Here is an 18435-nt window from a genome sequence, read left to right on the forward strand (position 1 = left end):
AGGGCCTCACAGTTTCTAAATGGTAAAACCATCCTCAAGGCCGTATTTTTTGACACACAAATCAAGTATACTTTGTCATTGTATATTACCTCAACAGAAGATTTTACTCTCTAACAATGAGCAGAGGACTGTAAAATCAAATATGCTGATATTATTTGAATAAAAATTAAAATGCCGTTTCATCGAAGCTACATACCATTATTAGGAGGACAACACTGTTTTTGGAGTATTTATGAAAGCATAAACAATTAAATTATAATTTCAATTCTTTTTTTTTTTTTTTTTACTTCAAGAATGAGTTATTTTACTCATTTTATCTTAAAGGTACCACAAGTTGATTTGGGGGCCCCATAAGATGAATTCAAAAGGAAATGTCTCCGGAGTTCTGATTGCAGGTGGTGAAAATGGAAATATTATTCTCTATGATCCTTCTAAAATTATAGCTGGAGACAAGGAAGTTGTAATCGCCCAGAATGACAAGCATACTGGCCCAGTGAGAGCCTTGGATGTGAACATTTTCCAGGTTAGACTTTGATGTTTCTTAATAATTCTAGAAATATGTACAGCTCTGTTTTGAGATAAGTATATGAATTTACTATGCCTCAGTCTTGGAACTGAAAACTAAAAATGTTGGCTCTGCAGGTTGTTGAGTAGTGAGTGGTGTATGTTTGAGGAATGAGTACAGAGTTGGGTTCAGGGTAAGCAGTACTAGCTCAGGGATAAGACTGAAAGGTTTGATTCTAGAAGACTGGAGGTTTCACTGCCAACTGATTGGATTTTTTTTTTTTTTAACATTAGCCCCATAGATTAGAAGCCTCGGCTTTGAAAAGTTTGTGCCATTCCAGCATGTATAACCACTGTCTAGCTGGTGCTGTGGTGTCCGTGTTAATTCTTTGTTTTATTTAATTTAGATATTCTGTTCTTATGACAAAGGGATTACTACTCTATCAAATATGTAGAAACATACTTAACACAAATATAATGCAAATTTTATACATGGGCAGTTAAGATTCTATAATTTCCCACTATTGTTTTTATAAACATAACTAAATAGTCATTATATAAATGCACAGGTTAGTAAAGATCTTGAACTAATAGGTTACTAGGCTATAAAAACCACAAATGAATATTATAGTAAACTTTTAAATAATTATTTTTTTATATTATGAATAGATAGTATATAGAAATACAGAAACCCAAACTTCTTCATGTCTACAGTTTTTGGTGTCTTTTTAGATTGGATAGCTGATTCCTTTGTTAATTAGGTTCATTAGCTTTTTTGGTAAAAGTGTCTTGCTTTATGGGAGCTCTGGTAGTGCAGTAGTTAAGAGCTCGGCTGTTAACCAAAAGGTTGGCTTTTCAAATCCACCAGCTGCTCCTTAGAAACCCTATGGAGCAGTTCTGCACTATCCTGTAGGGTCACTACGAATCGGAATCAACTCAACAGCAACAGGTTTTATAGTCTTAGATTATATGTGACTGCTACCATAGAATTCCTCTCTCTTCATACTTACTTGCCATTTGATTAGACGAGAATATGTGAGAATGACAGTGAAGGATGGAGGCTAATCTATGGTAGCTTAGAAATATTACCACATGGAACAAGGTTGAGTGTAAAAGAAGTAGAAATAGAGATTTACGACAAGAGATTTTGCTAGCCCTGTCTTGTTTGGCTCCAAAACCTGGCTTTGAGGTATCCTGAAAAAGATACCTTTTGTTTTAGGATTTAGCTTTTTGTCTTAAAGGGATAATTGATAACCTTTTGTTGTTATCCACAATCAGAATCCCTTCCAGAGATGCAAAGCCACAAATGATAATCCCTACGTGGTTTTATGGTTAATTTTTTTAGGACTTATCTATATAATTGTTCTTTGTTAATGCCTTTATTATAGTACATTTTTCTAAAAAAAAAACAATTTTGCTTAAGAATTGTAATGGGTAATTATTTAGGAAGGGTGATTTCATGCATGTGTGTTTTGCTTTGTTAATTAAGTGGAACAATTGTATAAACTAAAACTATAACAGATCTTCCTAGCTCTGAACTGAGTTATTCTGAGTTCTTGTAAGTATTCATAAATGCTATTTAGTTATTTTTTATTACAGACTAATCTTGTAGCCTCTGGTGCTAATGAATCTGAAATCTATATTTGGGATCTAAACAATTTTGCAACTCCAATGACACCAGGAGCCAAAACACAGGTATTTCATTGATTTTGATTAAGAAATCTGAAGAAAAACCAGCCAGAAATAGTTCTTCTGTATTTATTTCAGTTATAAGTTTTTCATGCAAAATATGTTTAAAATTACCTTTTAGATGTCACTGATTTTCCTTCTGTGTAGTAAAATATTAACAAATACACTTCTTCAAAGCATTAGTGAGTCTTTTATTTGACAGCAGATACTTATTCAGTGATTACCACCTGCCACACACTGTTCTGTATACTAGGCATACAGAAGTGACCTAGATGGACAAAAATCATTAATAATTTCCTTAGATATGACTATTTTTGTATTCTGTGTGATAGCTACTCTTTCTTTGAACAACATCCAGCCATTAAATAAAAATCGTAAAGTAGAAAAGGAAATGTCTTCTAAAGAAAAAGAAGTCTCAACCTCTTTTTCTGTATATTCCCTATGTATAGATTGGGTAAGAACAATCCTTCCCCTTCCTCCTTGAGTTTCTTTATGTTGTATAGACTATTCAATTTGGAACCATTAAACTTGTCCTTAGCATTTTGGCAATTTGAGAGGTAGCATAATGGTAACATATGTTCTACCGTTTATAAAGGTATTTTTCTAACAGTCTAGACCTTAACTTTTGCTCTGTCTAGTTGTCCATCATATCAACCATCTACCTTGTGGTATGTGATCTACCTTGTAACACTTGCAAAATAAAGGAACAGTGCTTGGTTTATTGTAGGAGCTCGGTAAATCCTTGCTAAATGAGACAATATTTAACAAGATGAAATATTTAAAGTGGCATGTACATGTACTTTAAACTGAATTATACATTTTGAGAATATGGGAATATAAAGCAAATTTGTGGAGTAAAATATCAGATTTTTAAGTCATCCATTTTTTTTAAAAGGAAATCAGATTTTGTAGTTAAATTTGATTAAAATAGAGAAATGATTTTTAATAGTTTATTCCTTATAGCCCCCAGAAGACATCAGCTGCATTGCATGGAATAGACAAGTCCAGCATATTTTAGCATCAGCGAGTCCTAGTGGCCGGGCCACTGTGTGGGACCTTAGAAAAAATGAACCTATCATCAAAGTCAGTGATCATAATAACAGGGTAAGTGTGTGATTGATTTGAGACAAACATGTTTCATTTCTGGTGTAGGTTTTCCTATATTGTTTGACAGTTGGCAACAAAATTTTTGTAATGGCACATCCCATCTTCTCACTGATCATCATGTTAAAATGAAAGGTTTTCCCCTTGGAGAAAATAATAAAGTTCATAACATACCGTGTTGGTTATTTTTAATGATGAAATGAAGACTAAGTTGCGCCTGACTCAAGCCATTAGTTAATCAAGAAACTAATATGTTGATTTTTTGCTTTGCTAGCTATTTCAACCCCCAGGTGTCTTAGTTTGTACCGTGGGGGCTTGCATGTTGCTGTGATGCTGGAAGTTATGCCACAGGTATTCAGATACCAGCAGGGTCACCCATGGCAGACAGGTCAGTTAAGCTTCCAGAGTAAGACAGACTGGGAAGAAAGACCTGGCAGTCTACTTCTGAAAAGAGTTAGCCAGTGAAAACCTTATGAATAACAGCGGAACATTGTCAGATATAGTGCTGGCAGATGAGCCCCCCAGGTTGGAAGGTACTCAAAAGATAACTAGGGAAGAGCTCCTTCCTCAAAGTAGAGTCAGTCTTAATGACATGGGTAGAGTCAAGCTTTTGAGACCTTCCTTTGCTGATGTGGTGTGACTCAAAATGAGAAGAAACAGCTACAAACATCCATTAATAACCAGAACAGGAATGTATGAAGTATGAATCTAGGAAAATTGGAAATTGTCAAAAATGAAATGGAACACATAAGCATCAATATCCTAGGCATTTAGTGAGCCGAAATGGACTGGTATTGGCCATTTTGAATCAGACAATCGTACGGTCTACTATGATGGGAATGACAAATTGAAGAGGAATAGTGTTGCATTCATTGTCAAAAAGAACGTTTCAAGATCTATCCTGAAGTAAACGCTGTCAGTGAGAAATAATATCCATATGGCTACAAGGAAGAGCAGTTAATACAGCTATTATTCAAATTTACACACCAATCACTAAGGCCAAAGATGAAGAAATTGAAGATTTTTACCAGTTTTTGCAGTCTGAAATTGATCGAACAAGCAGTCAGGGTGCATTAATAATCAATGGCGATTGGAATGTGAAAGTTGGAAACGAAGAAGAATCGGTATTTGGAAAATATGGCTTTGGTGATAGAAACAGTGCCGGAGATTGCATGATAGAATTTTGCAAGACCAACGACTTCTTCATTGCAAATACCTTTTTCACCGACATAAATGGCAATAGTACAAATGGACCTCACCAGATGGAATACACAGGAATCAGATCAACCACATCTGTGGAAAAAGATGATGGAAAAGCTCAGTATCATCAGTCAGAACAAGACCAGGGGCTGCTTGTGGAATATACCATCAATTGCTCATATCCGCATTCAAGTTGAAACTGAAGAAAATTAGAACAAGCCCACCAGAGCCAAAGTACGACCTTCAGTATATCGCACCTGAATTTAGTGACCATCTCAAGAATAGATTTGACGCATTGAACACTGATAACCGAAGACCAGACAAGTTGTGGAATGACATCAAGGATATCATACATGAAGAAAACAAGAGGTCATTTAAAAAAGACAGGAAAGAAAGAAAAGACCAAAATGGATGTCAGAAGAGACTCTGAAACTTGCTCTTGAACGTCAAGCAGCTAAAGCAAAAGGAAGAAATGATTAAGTAAAAGAACTGAATAGACAATTTCAAAGGGCAGCTCGAGAAGACAAAGTAAAATATTATAATAACGTGTGCAAAGAACTGGAGATAGAAAACCAAAAGAGAAGAACACGCTCAGCATTTCTCAAGCTGAAACAACTGAAGAAAAAATTCTAGCCTTGAGTTGCAGTAGTGAAGAATTCTTTGAGGAAAATATTAAAGGATGCTGGAAGCATCAAAAGAACATGGAAGGAATGTACAGAGTCATTATACCAAAAAAGAATTGGTCGACGTTCAGCCATTTCAAGAGGTAGCATATGATCAGGAACCGATGGTACTGAAGGAAGAAGTTCAAGCTGCACCGAAGGCATTGCAGAAATCAAGGGCCCAGGAATTGGCGAAACATCATTGGAGATGTTTCAACAAACAGATGCAGCGCTGGAAGTGCTCACTCATCTCTGTAAGAAATTTGGAAGATAGCTATCTGGCCAACCGTCTGGAAGAGATCCATATTTATATACCTATTCCCAAGAAAGGTGATCCAACCGAATTCAGAAATTATTGAACAATATCATTAATATCACACGCAAGCAATATTTTGCTGAAGATCATTCAAAAGTGGCTACAGCAGCATATCGATAGGGAACTGCCAGAAATTCAGGTGGGATTTAAAAGAGGACATGGAACCAGGAATATCGTTGCTGTTGTCAGATGGATCCTAGCTGAAAGCAGAGAATACCTGAATGTGTACCTATGTTTTATTGACTATCCAGAAGTATTCGACTGCGTAGATCACACCAAATTATGGATAACATTGCAAAGAATGGGAATTCTGGAACACTTAATTGTGCTCGTGAGGAACCTGTACATAGATCAAGAGGCATTTGTTCAGCAGAACCAGGGGATACTGAGTGGTTTAAAGTCAGGAAAGGTGTGCATCAGGATTGTATCCCTTCACCATACCTATTTGATCTGTATGCTGAGCAAATAATCGGAGAAACTGGACTGTATGAAGAAGAACGTGGCATCAAGATTGGAGGAGGACTCATTAACAACTTGCATTATGCAGGTGACACAACCTTGCTTGCTGAAAGTGAAGAGGACTTGAAGCACTGACTGATGAAGATCAAAGACACAGCCTTCAGTATGGATTACACCTCAACATAAAACAAAAATCCTCACAACTGGACCAATAAGCAACATCATGATAAGTGGAGAAAAGATTGTCAAGGATTTCATTTTACTTGGATGTACAGTCAACACTCATGGAAGCAGCAGTCAAGAAATCAAAAGACGCGTTGTGTTGGGCAAATCTGCTAAAAAGTGCCTCTTTAAAGTGTTGAAAAGCAAAGATGTCACCTTGAAGACTAAGGTGCGCCTGACTCAAGCCATGGTGTTTTCAGTCGCCTCATATGCATGCAAAAGCTGGACAATGAATAAGGAAGACCAAAGAATTGACGACACCTTTGAATTGTGGTGTTGGTGAAGAATATTGAATATACTCGATGGCACTGGGTTTGGTTTTTGTGTTTTTGCCAAAAGAATGAACAAATCTGTCTTGGAAGAAGTACAACCAGAATGCTCCTTAGGAGCAAGGATGGCAAGACTGCATCTTACATATTTGGGACATGTTGTCAGGAAGAACCTGTCCTTGGAGAAGGACCTCATGCTTGGTAAAGTACAGGGTCAACGGAAAAGAGGCAGACCCTGAATGAGATGGATTGACACAGTGGCTACAACAGTAGACTCAAGTATAATGATTGTGAGCATGGTGCAGGACCGGGGAGTGTTTCATTGTGTGGTATGTAGGATTGCTAAGAGATGGAACTGACTTAATGGCCCCTAACAATAACAAGCTGTTTCAGAGCATTGCAGCAACTTCTTAATTCATTCTTAGCTTTTCCTAGAATGTAAAATTTCCTACTAGTAATTTTATTTTCATTTTTCTTATCGTATAGCCTCCAAACTCCTGGTTTTGTCTCTTCCGCTAATTTAGGTACTTTCTAGTATGTGTTGCTCTATAACACATTAAATTCTCAGCCTTACGGGTTACTTGATATTCTGTCATCAGGTGCATTAAAATAACTTGGACACAAGTAGGAGCCTTGTTTTGTTTGCTTGGTTTTAATCGCATTGATTAGTTTGACATACTCCAAAATGAGTTCGCCTAATTCAGGGAATACATACATAACTTTAAAAACAACCATAGTAGCAACAGAAACTCTTAAGAAGAATATTTCTTCAGGGTGTTGTTTTCCAAGTTAGTCAGGATTTTTTAAACAAAAGTTTCAGTGGAATAAAACGTAGAATAAACTTTTCAGTCATCTTCTGGAACATTTACTAGAATCCGAACTTTCAGGTAATTCTTAGTAAAAATATTGGTTTATCCCATGTAAAAATTTAAATAGTAGTTGTTGCTTTAGACATTTTGCCTTAATTTTCCTGATGGAGGAAAGGCGTTTTTGTTTTCGGGGTTTTTTTTTTTTTTAATAGTCCTTTATCTTTTTTCATTTTTCTGAAAGTATTGCATTTTAAATTTATGTAAATTTAAATGATATAAATGTTTTTGTATAAACCTTTTCCCTAGTTACAATTTTGACAGTAAAACCCATTTTTGGTGTAGAATTACTCTGACCCAGAGTGGTTCTATATGTACCAAATAGCTGGATGAATTGAAAACACTCAAACATTGCAGTTTTAAGACTTCAGTAGAATTTAATGGTTTTAGTTTTTTTTTAAATAAGCTAGGCCTGAGCAGATGTTTTTTACTGTTTGTGTCAATGAGGGTATATTCCTCCATTTCATTTTGGCCTTTCGTAATGTAATGTGATTGATAAAATGTGAGCCTTAACCATCTGCAGATGCATTGTTCTGGATTGGCCTGGCATCCTGACATTGCTACCCAGATGGTCCTTGCCTCTGAGGATGACAGGTTACCTGTGGTCCAGATGTGGGATCTTCGATTTGCCACCTCTCCACTCCGTGTCCTTGAAAACCATGCCAGGTATCATGCGGCTTTTCCAAGGAACTGGATTTATTTTTTTTAATGCATTTACACATTACTCTGAATTATTAGATAGGCTTTTATTTATTTATTTTTCCTTTTGAATTTTAGGAAATTTGCTTTGTCTCTTTTAAAAATTAGGATAAATGGTTTGTTTCTATAATACTGCATTTTATTTTTAGCAATAGTTATCTGCTTTTCTATACCAAGAAACTGTAGGCAAATTATAACAGCACAAAAATGTGTTAAAGGATTTTCAAGTAATAATTAAAATATCAATATTCTAGTATACCATAATGCTTTGGGACAGCCCTTGAAATTTATTATGTTGTTATTGTTGTTAGGCGTTAGTTTCTGCGAGTCGATGCCGACTCTTGGTGATCTCATATGTGCAGAGCAGAACTGCTCTCTAGGGTTTTTAAGACTACGACCTTTTGGGAACATCACTAGGCCCTACTTCTGAGGTGTCTCCGGATAGGTTTGAACCACCAGCCTTTCGGTTGGTACTCCAGTCCTTAACCATTGGTGCCACCCAGGGACTCCTAAGTTTTTGTTGTGTTTGAAGAAATACCCACTTATTCTATTCTAGTTCCTAGTATTTTTTTTTTAATTGTATAATAATGTTGGCTTTCCTTCTTCGTCTTTTAATTCTGCTCTTAATAAAAAAAAAAAAAAGCAGGAATATAGAAGAGACAAAATGTAAATAGTGGTTTTCTCTGGATAGTGAGATACAGGAGATTTTTATTTTCTTTGTGTTAATCTGAATTTTCAGAATCTTTTATTTAAAAAATACTACTTTTGTAATATTGAGGGTTAAAAAAAATCCAAAAGTTTATTAAACCACAAAAAGAACTATAAAACCAGATGTTGGTAGTTAAATCGCTAATGCTTCTTTGTGAGGCAAATTTTTAGTTTTTTTTTTTTTTAATTAAAAAAAATTGCTTATGAAGGAAGTATTTCTCTAATAATAAAAGCTCGAGAATGTAAACAAAAAGAAGAAAATGTGAAATAGTCACATAGGTAAAACATTGTGTATATCTGATTTATTTACATACACACATAAAGCCCCATGATTTAAATAATTAATGTAACTTATAACATGATTATAATATATCTATATAATTTTAATACAAATGTATAATTAATTCATATAGTTAAGCTTTTTTTTATTAATTGTGGACACTATATAACAGTAAGAAATAGATTTCTACAACATAATTTTTAATGTTGTATACATTTTCCCATCCAAAGATCAGCTGTAATTTATCGTTACACAGTCCAGGTTGTTGGACAATTAATTTGTTTTTATTTTTGCTATCATGCATTCTACACCATAGTGAATACCCTACATCCTTGCAATGATCAAAGAGCATACAAATTACTAAATTGCCTTCTGGGAAGATTGTATTAATGTTTACTTCTGTCAGTAGTGTGTAAGTGTCCAAAGTCTAGGCAGAAATAATTTAAAATATACTTTCCTCAAGATTAAAGATTTCTTTATTTCTTTGTGTTTTTACAGGGGGATTTTGGCAATTGCTTGGAGCATGGCAGATCCTGAATTGTTGCTGAGCTGCGGAAAAGATGCTAAAATTCTCTGCTCCAACCCAAACACAGGAGAGGTACGGGGAAGAAGTGTTTGTAAACCTTACAGTCATTATGGTATTTTATGTCCAGTTAAATAAGAAATTTCCCACGTGGAGTCTTAGTGTATTATTACAACTAACGACACGTGAAGGTGGACGAAGTGTATGTGAAATGTTAATCCAACGGAGATTTTACCAGAAACATTATCTAAACTCAGCTGTTTCAGCCAGAAAATTCAGTTCTTACATATTACATTTGAAACTCATAATTGGCTCCACATTTTCCAATAAAATGAGTTTACCTATACTCGAAAATATTTAATTTGATTTATTTCACATGTAATACTTTGTAAAATAACGTTTGTCATACGTCCTGCTTGTAGAAATTCTGCCTTTTTAAATTTAAAATCTGTATAAATATAATTTTATTTGCTTTGGGTTGTGTGTTAAAACTCTTTTAACTATTTCAGTATTAAATAGTTTCCCTTTTCGGTAGTGGGCAAGAGACTGTAGACTTTAATTTTTAAACTGGACTTTTATCTTTTCTGAATTGAAGTAGGCTATTGCAAGTGCTTACAATATAGCCTTTTAAGTTACCCTGGTGGAATGCTAGTGAAACTATAAGAGTATCTTCAATAGATTTTTAAAAATCTAGCCTGATAAAATAAAAACAAGCACTTTAGTCATTTGGATTCTGGTTTAAAATTTTCAGGTGCAGCAATGTCAGGAAGAACATAGAAACATTAAGGTTAGGGGGAAACACAAGAGAAAGAATATAACTTATATATGACTTGTATACTCATATGACTTGTAGAATAAATAATAAAAATCTTGCATTTTATACCATGCCTTACCAAGTAAGTTCAAAATTCTTATTCTATTACTTGTCTGTCATAATTTTCTTGTTATGTAATTTGGTAAAATTAATTTTCGCATGTGATTAGTTGTGTGTTCTTGGACTTTGAAGGAAGAAACTAAATGAACTTCAGTGTGTGCTGTACCTAGTAGATTTTTTATTCAAAGGGAAATTAGGAATAGACAAGTGTTGGTCAGTATCGTCAAGCTGAGAGTAATTAGTCTTATCAGCCACTTTAAGCATCATAGACATGAGAAGGCTGAGTACCTTTTTACTTAATTCAGTTTTCTTGTAAAATAAAACATATTTTAGTGTCACATGAAACCCAGGTTAAGCTCATTTGACTTATTTCTTGAAGCCACAAAACCTTATGCTCCTTTGAGGAGCAGTTACCACTGCATTTTGAGTTAGAAAAAAATCATAATATTGTAAAGGTTTTATATCAGTCATTTTCTGTAGTTCTTGTTCTTTTTTTTATAAAGAAAGGTTGTTATGATTATGTATTATGACTGCAGCAATAGGAATGGTGTACACATGTTTTCTCTCTTGACTAAATGCCAGATTTCTCAGTGAATTCTTCCCTCTCAGGATTATTTTTAAAACTTCGTCTTCAGATAAAAGGTCTAAATATGGTTGAGTCTTGGCAGGCATACACAGCTGGGCAGTACACCATTGATCTTTGGGAGTTTGACAAGTTGACTCAGAGTTTTCTGGTGTTTCAGATGCATCCACTAAAATCATTTCAATAAAAACAGAAAAACTTTAGTTTTTAAGATGTGCTTGTTTTGAATGTGGTTGAATCTTTTTAAGTAGCATTCCTGTTTATCATAATAGGCTGTCGTAATGGTCTATTCTTGTATTTTTAAAATCTTAGTGCTGTTTTTCCTGGCTAAAGATACTTTCTAAAAGGAAATGTTTAATTTAGCTAGTTGATCATATTAATTTAGTTGTTTTGGTTATAAAGCAGCTATACCCTTTTCTGACTTTTTTTTTTTTGGGCTTAGGTGTTATATGAACTTCCCACTAATACACAATGGTGTTTCGATATTCAGTGGTGCCCCCGAAATCCTGCTGTCTTATCAGCTGCTTCTTTTGATGGGCGTATCAGTGTTTATTCCATCATGGGAGGGAGCACTGATGGTTTAAGGCAGAAACAAGTTGACAAGGTAAGAAGGACGTGTTAAAGATTTGATTGTAACATCTGAAAAAAATAATTGTATTGTGTGATTATTTTGAAAATGACTTTACAGATCAACAGTGCTGTTTAGTTGGATAATTATTTAAAAATTTGGATATGATGAGAAAAAATGCACTATAGTCTTGTATAAGTTACAGATTCTCACGTTATTGTTTTCTTAAGCTTTCATCATCTTTTGGGAATCTGGATCCTTTCGGCACAGGACAACCCCTTCCTCCATTACAAATTCCACAGCAGACTGCTCAGCATAGTATAGTGCTGCCTCTGAAGAAGCCACCCAAGTGGATCCGAAGGCCTGTTGGTGCTTCCTTCTCAGTAGGTGGATTTTGTTTTATGGCCTATGGGCAGAAAGGACTTTTCATAGTAAATTGTTATTATAGGATCACTCAAATGAAAGAAGTTTGTATTTGAGAGGTCTTTGTGTGTTTTACATCATTCAAAGTGGTTCCTTAGAAAAAGTGGGACCTATTCCCCTTCTCCCCCTTTTCCTAAAGTTCTTTTTCTTCTTCCTTCTTTTTTTTTGTTGAGGGGAGGCCCTCCCTCCCTCTCTCATTCCCTTCCTTTTAGCTTTTTATTGTGGAAAATTTTAAACATGTCCCTGAATAGAAAAAATAGTAAATAATTAACACCCATATATCCATTATCCAGATTCAACAATTATTGTCATTTTCTCTTCCTTCCCCTTCTACTCCACCCCACCCAGCCTTCACAGTATCATAAATATATATACATTACATACACACTCATGTATGTGTGTGTATATATATATATTCTATATATTGTTGTTTTATTTTTAGTATAACTGCAATACTGATATCATATGCAATAAAATTACCAGTAATTCCTCAATATCGTACCTAACGATATTGTACCTAATTCATGTTCTTGGTTATCACAAAAAAATGTCTTTTTTGCTTTTAGTGGATATTCCTCTTAAGTATATTTTAATCTATAATAATTCATTCTCCTCCCTGTTTCATCCCCATGATATGTATATGTTGAATAAATTTGGTTACTTGTTACATAGAATCAACCACGTTCTAGATTTGGCTGATTGCATCCTCATGATACTGTTTGACGTGTTTTTCTGTGCCCTGATAGTTTTTAGGATGTTTCTATGTCCTCTGTTACCCACAAACTGATAGTTAGAGCTAAAGATATGACCAGATTCAGGTTATTAGAGGGAAGAGACAATCAGAATCCGGGGAAAGTGAACATATATGAAGAGCGCAAGGAACACCTTTGCCAGTTTAGCAATGATCCTCAGACTGCGGCTTAAGAAAATTCTGGTCAACCTCGTGGACCAGGTAAAAGAAGTAAAGAGTCTTTTGCTAAATATTCTTAGTTCACTACTGTTTTTAAAAATATTGTCCAATCTTGTATCACTTTCCCCCAACAACCTACAGGTACAATAAAATTTCATTGATACTATTATTAATAACTAAAATGTATTATCTACTATGTGCCAGGTACTGCTCTAAGCATTCTGCACACATTAATTCGGTTAATTCTCACAACCACCTTTTAAAATAGCTACTGCTCTTACCCCTATTTTACAGGTGAATAAAGAGGCACAGAGAGGGTAAATAATTTGTCTAATGTTACACAATTACAAAACTTACAGCTATCCCATAATTATACTGCTGGTTTAATCAAATCCTTAATGTACATAATGATATATAGTGATATATATGCGTATTATGATATATAATGCCTGTAATTTAGGTGTTACCCTTGTCATTTTATTTAGATAGTAAACTTATGTTGTTCACTCCATCCCATTTTTTATCATCATCACAGAATTACACACGTCGTATAATTCTGTGTACTCACCTTTCCCCAAACTGCAAATACTGTTATTTGAGTTATTGCCATCATTCTTCTAGTAACTAGGCTCAGAACTCTTCCTTTGGCCTCCCCTATTTGTTCCTCAGGTCCAACCATTGATCTCTTCATAAGTCTTTTAAATTTATGTCTTCCTTTTTACAATGCTGATCCTCTGCCTAATTTTCATCTTTTCACACCCGAACTTTTAAAATAGCATGATTACATGTCTATTACTTATCTTTTCTTCTTCTAATTCATATACATACTCCAGATTAGTCATCCTAAAATAGTCCTTTGATTATGTCACTCATAAGAATCCTCTCTGGATTTAATTTCACATCTCTCTTATCTTTTTTACTGTTTACACTCCTGCTTTGAATCTTAGCCTTTGCTTGTGACTTTCCACTTTCTTCGCCACTTTTTATATTCCCAATCATTCATCAAACTAGTTCTTTCCTTCTCTGAGTAATTAAAATATTTTTATCATAAAATTATATATGCACGTGGCTAAAAAAATCAAACTACAGAAAGTCCTCTCCCCCCACCCCCAAATTGAAGACAGAAGCTCCATAAATAACATTCCTTTCTTCCTTGTATGAGTTTGAAATCAAGTAAATACATCAGCTTTTGTGCTACCAAAAGCCGGTTTGGAGGCTATAGTGTATATGTGCAACAACAGTGGACCTCATAAGCAACTAGAATATGGGTTTCATGGGAGCTGGGGCTTTGTTTTGTTTGCCTCTATATGCTTAATGTCTAATTTAATAAATAGTTTTTGAATTTCACCCCTGTGGCAACCATCAGAGGCAAATCTAGGTAATGTAGGGCCTTCTTTGAAGGGACAGGCAGCTTATCTACATGGACTAGAGCTCTATGCAGGGTGACAGATACAAAAAGAAGCCCTGAAGTATGCTCCAAGCGTGCATCTTTATTCTCTGGAAATCACTGTCATTTAGTAAGTCCTCTCCCAGGAGAGTGAGGGGCAGAGAGAGGCTGAAAGTTTTCTTTCTCTGCTCTTCCGTCTTTTAGAGAATAAAATGGAAATTCCCTCCTCTCTGTATGCTGTATGGATTCGTGAGGGGTAGGATGTCAATGTCCCCCTCCAATATCTTTAGGTTACCATCATTGACGTTTTGGAATTTGTGTAGTTATTCTTGTGATTACCTTTATTAATGTAAATAATTTACCTAAACACGCATGTCTTGATATAACAACTTTATATAGTATTAATTGAAACACTCCTGTGCAATATTGAATCAGTACATTCCTACATCCTTCTGTCCTTCCAGTTTTTGTAAGTTACACTATTATTATTTTTACATTGCTAAGTTCTCTTATTATATAGTTGTATTATATTCAGTAGTAATATGTCTTCAGTGCTTTGTTTAGGCTGATTTAAAAAAAAAGTAACAATTAACAAACAACATTCTCATTATTGTAATATTTGCTGCAGAACCAAGTAAAATGAATAAACTTAATCATCTTGTGAAACCCAGTTTAGACCTTGCTTCTATGTACAATTTTACCCGGTGTCCCTAGAACTCAGTGATTTTGTCCTTATGTGAAATTACATACTATGTGTGGTACTATCTGTGCCTCGTTTAGCTCTTATGTGTGCCTGTTGTGTTTAATTTCATTGTCATGTTCAGTTCCTTAAGGATAGCAGTTTGTGTTTTCTTATGTCTTGGTATTTCCTGCAGTGCCTGGCATAACACACGTCTTGAACATATTAGACATTTAATAAAATAAGTTTATGTAAAGCCTGTAATCCTCATATGAAACATTACTATGAAGAACCGAATTTAGTCCTGTTTCCTTCTTCCTCTAAATTTATTTTTTATGATATTAACTATCTACTTGCCATGTAAAAGGTAACGTAGTAGGTATTATAAGAGATACAAGAATAAAGCAGACACAGGGCCTGCCCTAAAACAACTTAGGTGAGACAAGTACACATAGCTAAAAGTTGAATCAAAAGATACGTATATAATGTGCTGAAGGCATCTGAGAAAGATTCATGGAGAGGTGGCATTTGCTGAGCCTTGGAAGATAAGTAGCATTGAGTATGTGGAAGGTAGTAAAAACAAGTCAGTGAAATTTAGGGGCACAGTCAATAATATATGTATCTAGAAGGTGGGTTGTGTGCAGAACAAGAGAGTAATTGAAGGTTGGAGCCCTGGTGGCACAGTGGTTAAGAGCTCAGCTGCTCCTTGGAAACCCTATGGGGCAGTTCTACTCTGTCCTATAGGGTTGGCACGAGCCGGAATTGACCTGATGGTAACGGGTTTGGTTTGTTTTTTGCGGAGGCCAGATTGCGGTGCGTGGGAGAGTGTATCAGCTAATTTTATTCTAATTTTTATACGTTTAGGCTTCAGTCTGTTCTTTAACAGATTTCCATTGCACTTTTTTTTGCCACATCCTTGTGGTTCAAACTGATTATATTCATTTGTTTATTCTTTTATAGTTTGGAGGCAAACTGGTTACCTTTGAGAATGTCAAAATACTGTCTCAGCAGGGAGCTGAGCAGCAGCAGCACCACCACCAAGTGTTCATTAGCCAAGTTGTAACAGAAAAAGAATTCCTCAGCCGATCTGACCAACTTCAGCAAGTCGTGCAGTCACAAGGATTTGTCAGTTATTGTCAGAAAAAAATTGAAGCATCTCAGACTGAGTTTGAGAAAAATGTGTGGTCTTTTTTGAAGGTAATTACCGTTGGTATTTAAAACTTTCGCTTCATTATTTGCAAACTTAACTGTTCCCAATTGCATTCATTAAAGAAACAATTGAAAGAGTGTGATTTCAGGAACTTTTGAAATTTAAGAAACCTCACAAAGAGCACATTGCCTAGCTTTGTATGTCAGGAATTCTTCTATATCTGCTTTGGAACACCTAATATGAAGTACTTTTTTAAAATAAGCAATAAACAACGTATTAAATGTATTTAGGTGAGAGGTAATTTTCAGTGGACCCATTTTAAAATTAGAACATAGAATATTTAATTTTTATAATAGATTCGGTTAAGGAAATGGGAAAAGAGGGAAGAGGGTGGGGGCAGTTCTTATCTTGCCTTTAAAAAGAGAGAGATTCACCTTCAGCCAAAGATTAGACGGGCCCATAAAACAAAATGAGATTAAAGGGGCACACCAGCCCAGGGGCAAGGACTGGAAGGTAGGAGGGGACAGGAAAGCTGGTTAACGGGGAACCTAAGGTTGAGAAGGGAGAGTGTTGACATGTCTTGATGTTGTTAACTAATGCCATAAAACAATATGTGTACTAACTGTTTAATGAGAAGCTGGTTTGTTCTGTAAACCTTCATCTAAAGTATAATTAAAAAAAAAAAAAGCATTATCTCTCCCCCCAAAAAAGAGAGAAAAAAATTCCTTTTACTGGGTCACATTTATGACAGTAGAATAACAAATAAAATTTCCTGGTTGGTTATTTTGCTTCCACTGCAATGTCTGTTTTATATACAGAATTTTCCAAAAAGATCTTGAATATAATTAATAATGGGCTTAAATTCTACAATTACAGAATTTATTTTTATATTTTGTAATTATTAATTTGGGGAAAGAGATTTCAGGACACTGGATGTTCCACATAGTGAGAATGTTGCATGCATATAGTTTATGGACATGAGTTAGTTTGTGTTTATAAAAATTATGGTTCAAAAATAAGCTTTATTCAACCAGAAATAATTGATTACTATTATATTAAATAAGTTATATTGGAAAAATAACTTATTCAAGCAAAAAAATATTCTTTGGGTTTTTTCTCATAGTAAGGTTTCTAATTGATAATAATAGGCTTTAGATATGTTTAATGATTGTACTTGCGATTTATTTAATTGTTATAAAAATTAGGCCTTTAAAGGCAAGTCTTTTATTTTCAAGAGTATGTCTTTTTTAAAAGGTAAACTTTGAGGATGACTCTCGTGGAAAATACCTTGAACTTCTAGGATACAGAAAAGAAGACCTAGGAAAGAAGGTAAATTTTTGGAGGTGAAATGGCTGTGGTGCTTATGCAAATAAAACATTTATGTAGTATGCATTTTTTAAATAAATTTTTATCCAGATCATCTCAGTCAGTAAACATTTAATAAAAGCATGTGCTCGGTTGCCAAAATTTTGAACACACATCGTTAAATGTGAAACTCCACATTTACCTGGGTTTAAAGCCACCAGTTGTTTTTGTTGTTAGTTGCTGGTGAGTCAATTCCAACTCATGGTGACCCCATGTGTGCAGAGCAGAACTACTCCATAGGGTTTTTAAGGCTGTGACCTTTTGGAAGCAGACCTTCAGGCCTCTCTTCCAAGGTGCTTCTAGGTGGTTTTGAACTGCCAGCCTTTTGGCTAGTAGTTGAGCACTTAACTGACCAGAAGCACCTTTAATTCAAGCTTGATTTAAAGAATTATGTCAGGGAGAACTGGACCTTGAAAGATTAGAAACTGTGAGCCTCAACCACTGGAAATAATACAGATTTTAATAAGGTTGTACAACCAGCGACCCTGGGGGGAAAGAGACATAAACTGTTGAAGGTCACTCTGTGTTCACTATAGCTTAAGTGATAAAGAATAGGGTATTATTTAAGTTCTTTCGATTTTCCATTTTATCTGTCTTTATGCCTTTAGTCCACAATTCTCAAACCATGTGTTCAGGTGCCCTGGGGTGCCACAGGAATTTGCAGGGGCACGAATTTTTCAACGGTAAAGTAACATCTGCCAGATACCACACTAACTACTACTATGAAGTTGTTCGAACCTAACTACTTAATAAACAAAACTATAAGGCATTTCTTTTGGCCCAAGAACTCTGCAAAACCATTACTGAGTTATTAAAATAACGGCATAATGGAGTCCCTGAGTTGTGCAAATGGTTAGAACATTTGGCTGCTAACCAAAAGGATGAAGTTCAGGCCCACCCAGGAACACCTTAGATGAAAGGCTTGGCAGTCTACTTCTGAAAAATCAGCCACTGAAAACCCTGTGAGCACAGTTTTACTGTGACAGAGTCATCAT

General features: G+C 35.1%; 1 protein-coding gene across 17 annotated transcripts in view; it reads left to right on the forward strand.

Moving 5' to 3' along the window:
• SEC31A (SEC31 homolog A, COPII coat complex component) overlaps nt 1-18435 on the forward strand; it is a 95118-nt gene that overhangs the window by 23017 nt on the left and 53666 nt on the right. For all 17 annotated transcript variants that reach the window (XM_049885835.1, XM_049885834.1, XM_049885833.1 and 14 more), the window contains 9 exons: nt 325-523; nt 2104-2199; nt 3157-3297; nt 7815-7957; nt 9477-9576; nt 11401-11562; nt 11757-11909; nt 15886-16122; nt 17330-17404. In XM_049885835.1, coding sequence (XP_049741792.1) covers nt 325-523; nt 2104-2199; nt 3157-3297; nt 7815-7957; nt 9477-9576; nt 11401-11562; nt 11757-11909; nt 15886-16122; nt 17330-17404 — 1306 coding nt within the window. The remainder of the gene's footprint in view (nt 1-324; nt 524-2103; nt 2200-3156; nt 3298-7814; nt 7958-9476; nt 9577-11400; nt 11563-11756; nt 11910-15885; nt 16123-17329; nt 17405-18435) is intronic.

The sequence above is a fragment of the Elephas maximus genome, chromosome 5 (assembly GCF_024166365.1).
Source record: "Elephas maximus indicus isolate mEleMax1 chromosome 5, mEleMax1 primary haplotype, whole genome shotgun sequence".
Taxonomy (NCBI): domain Eukaryota; kingdom Metazoa; phylum Chordata; class Mammalia; order Proboscidea; family Elephantidae; genus Elephas; species Elephas maximus.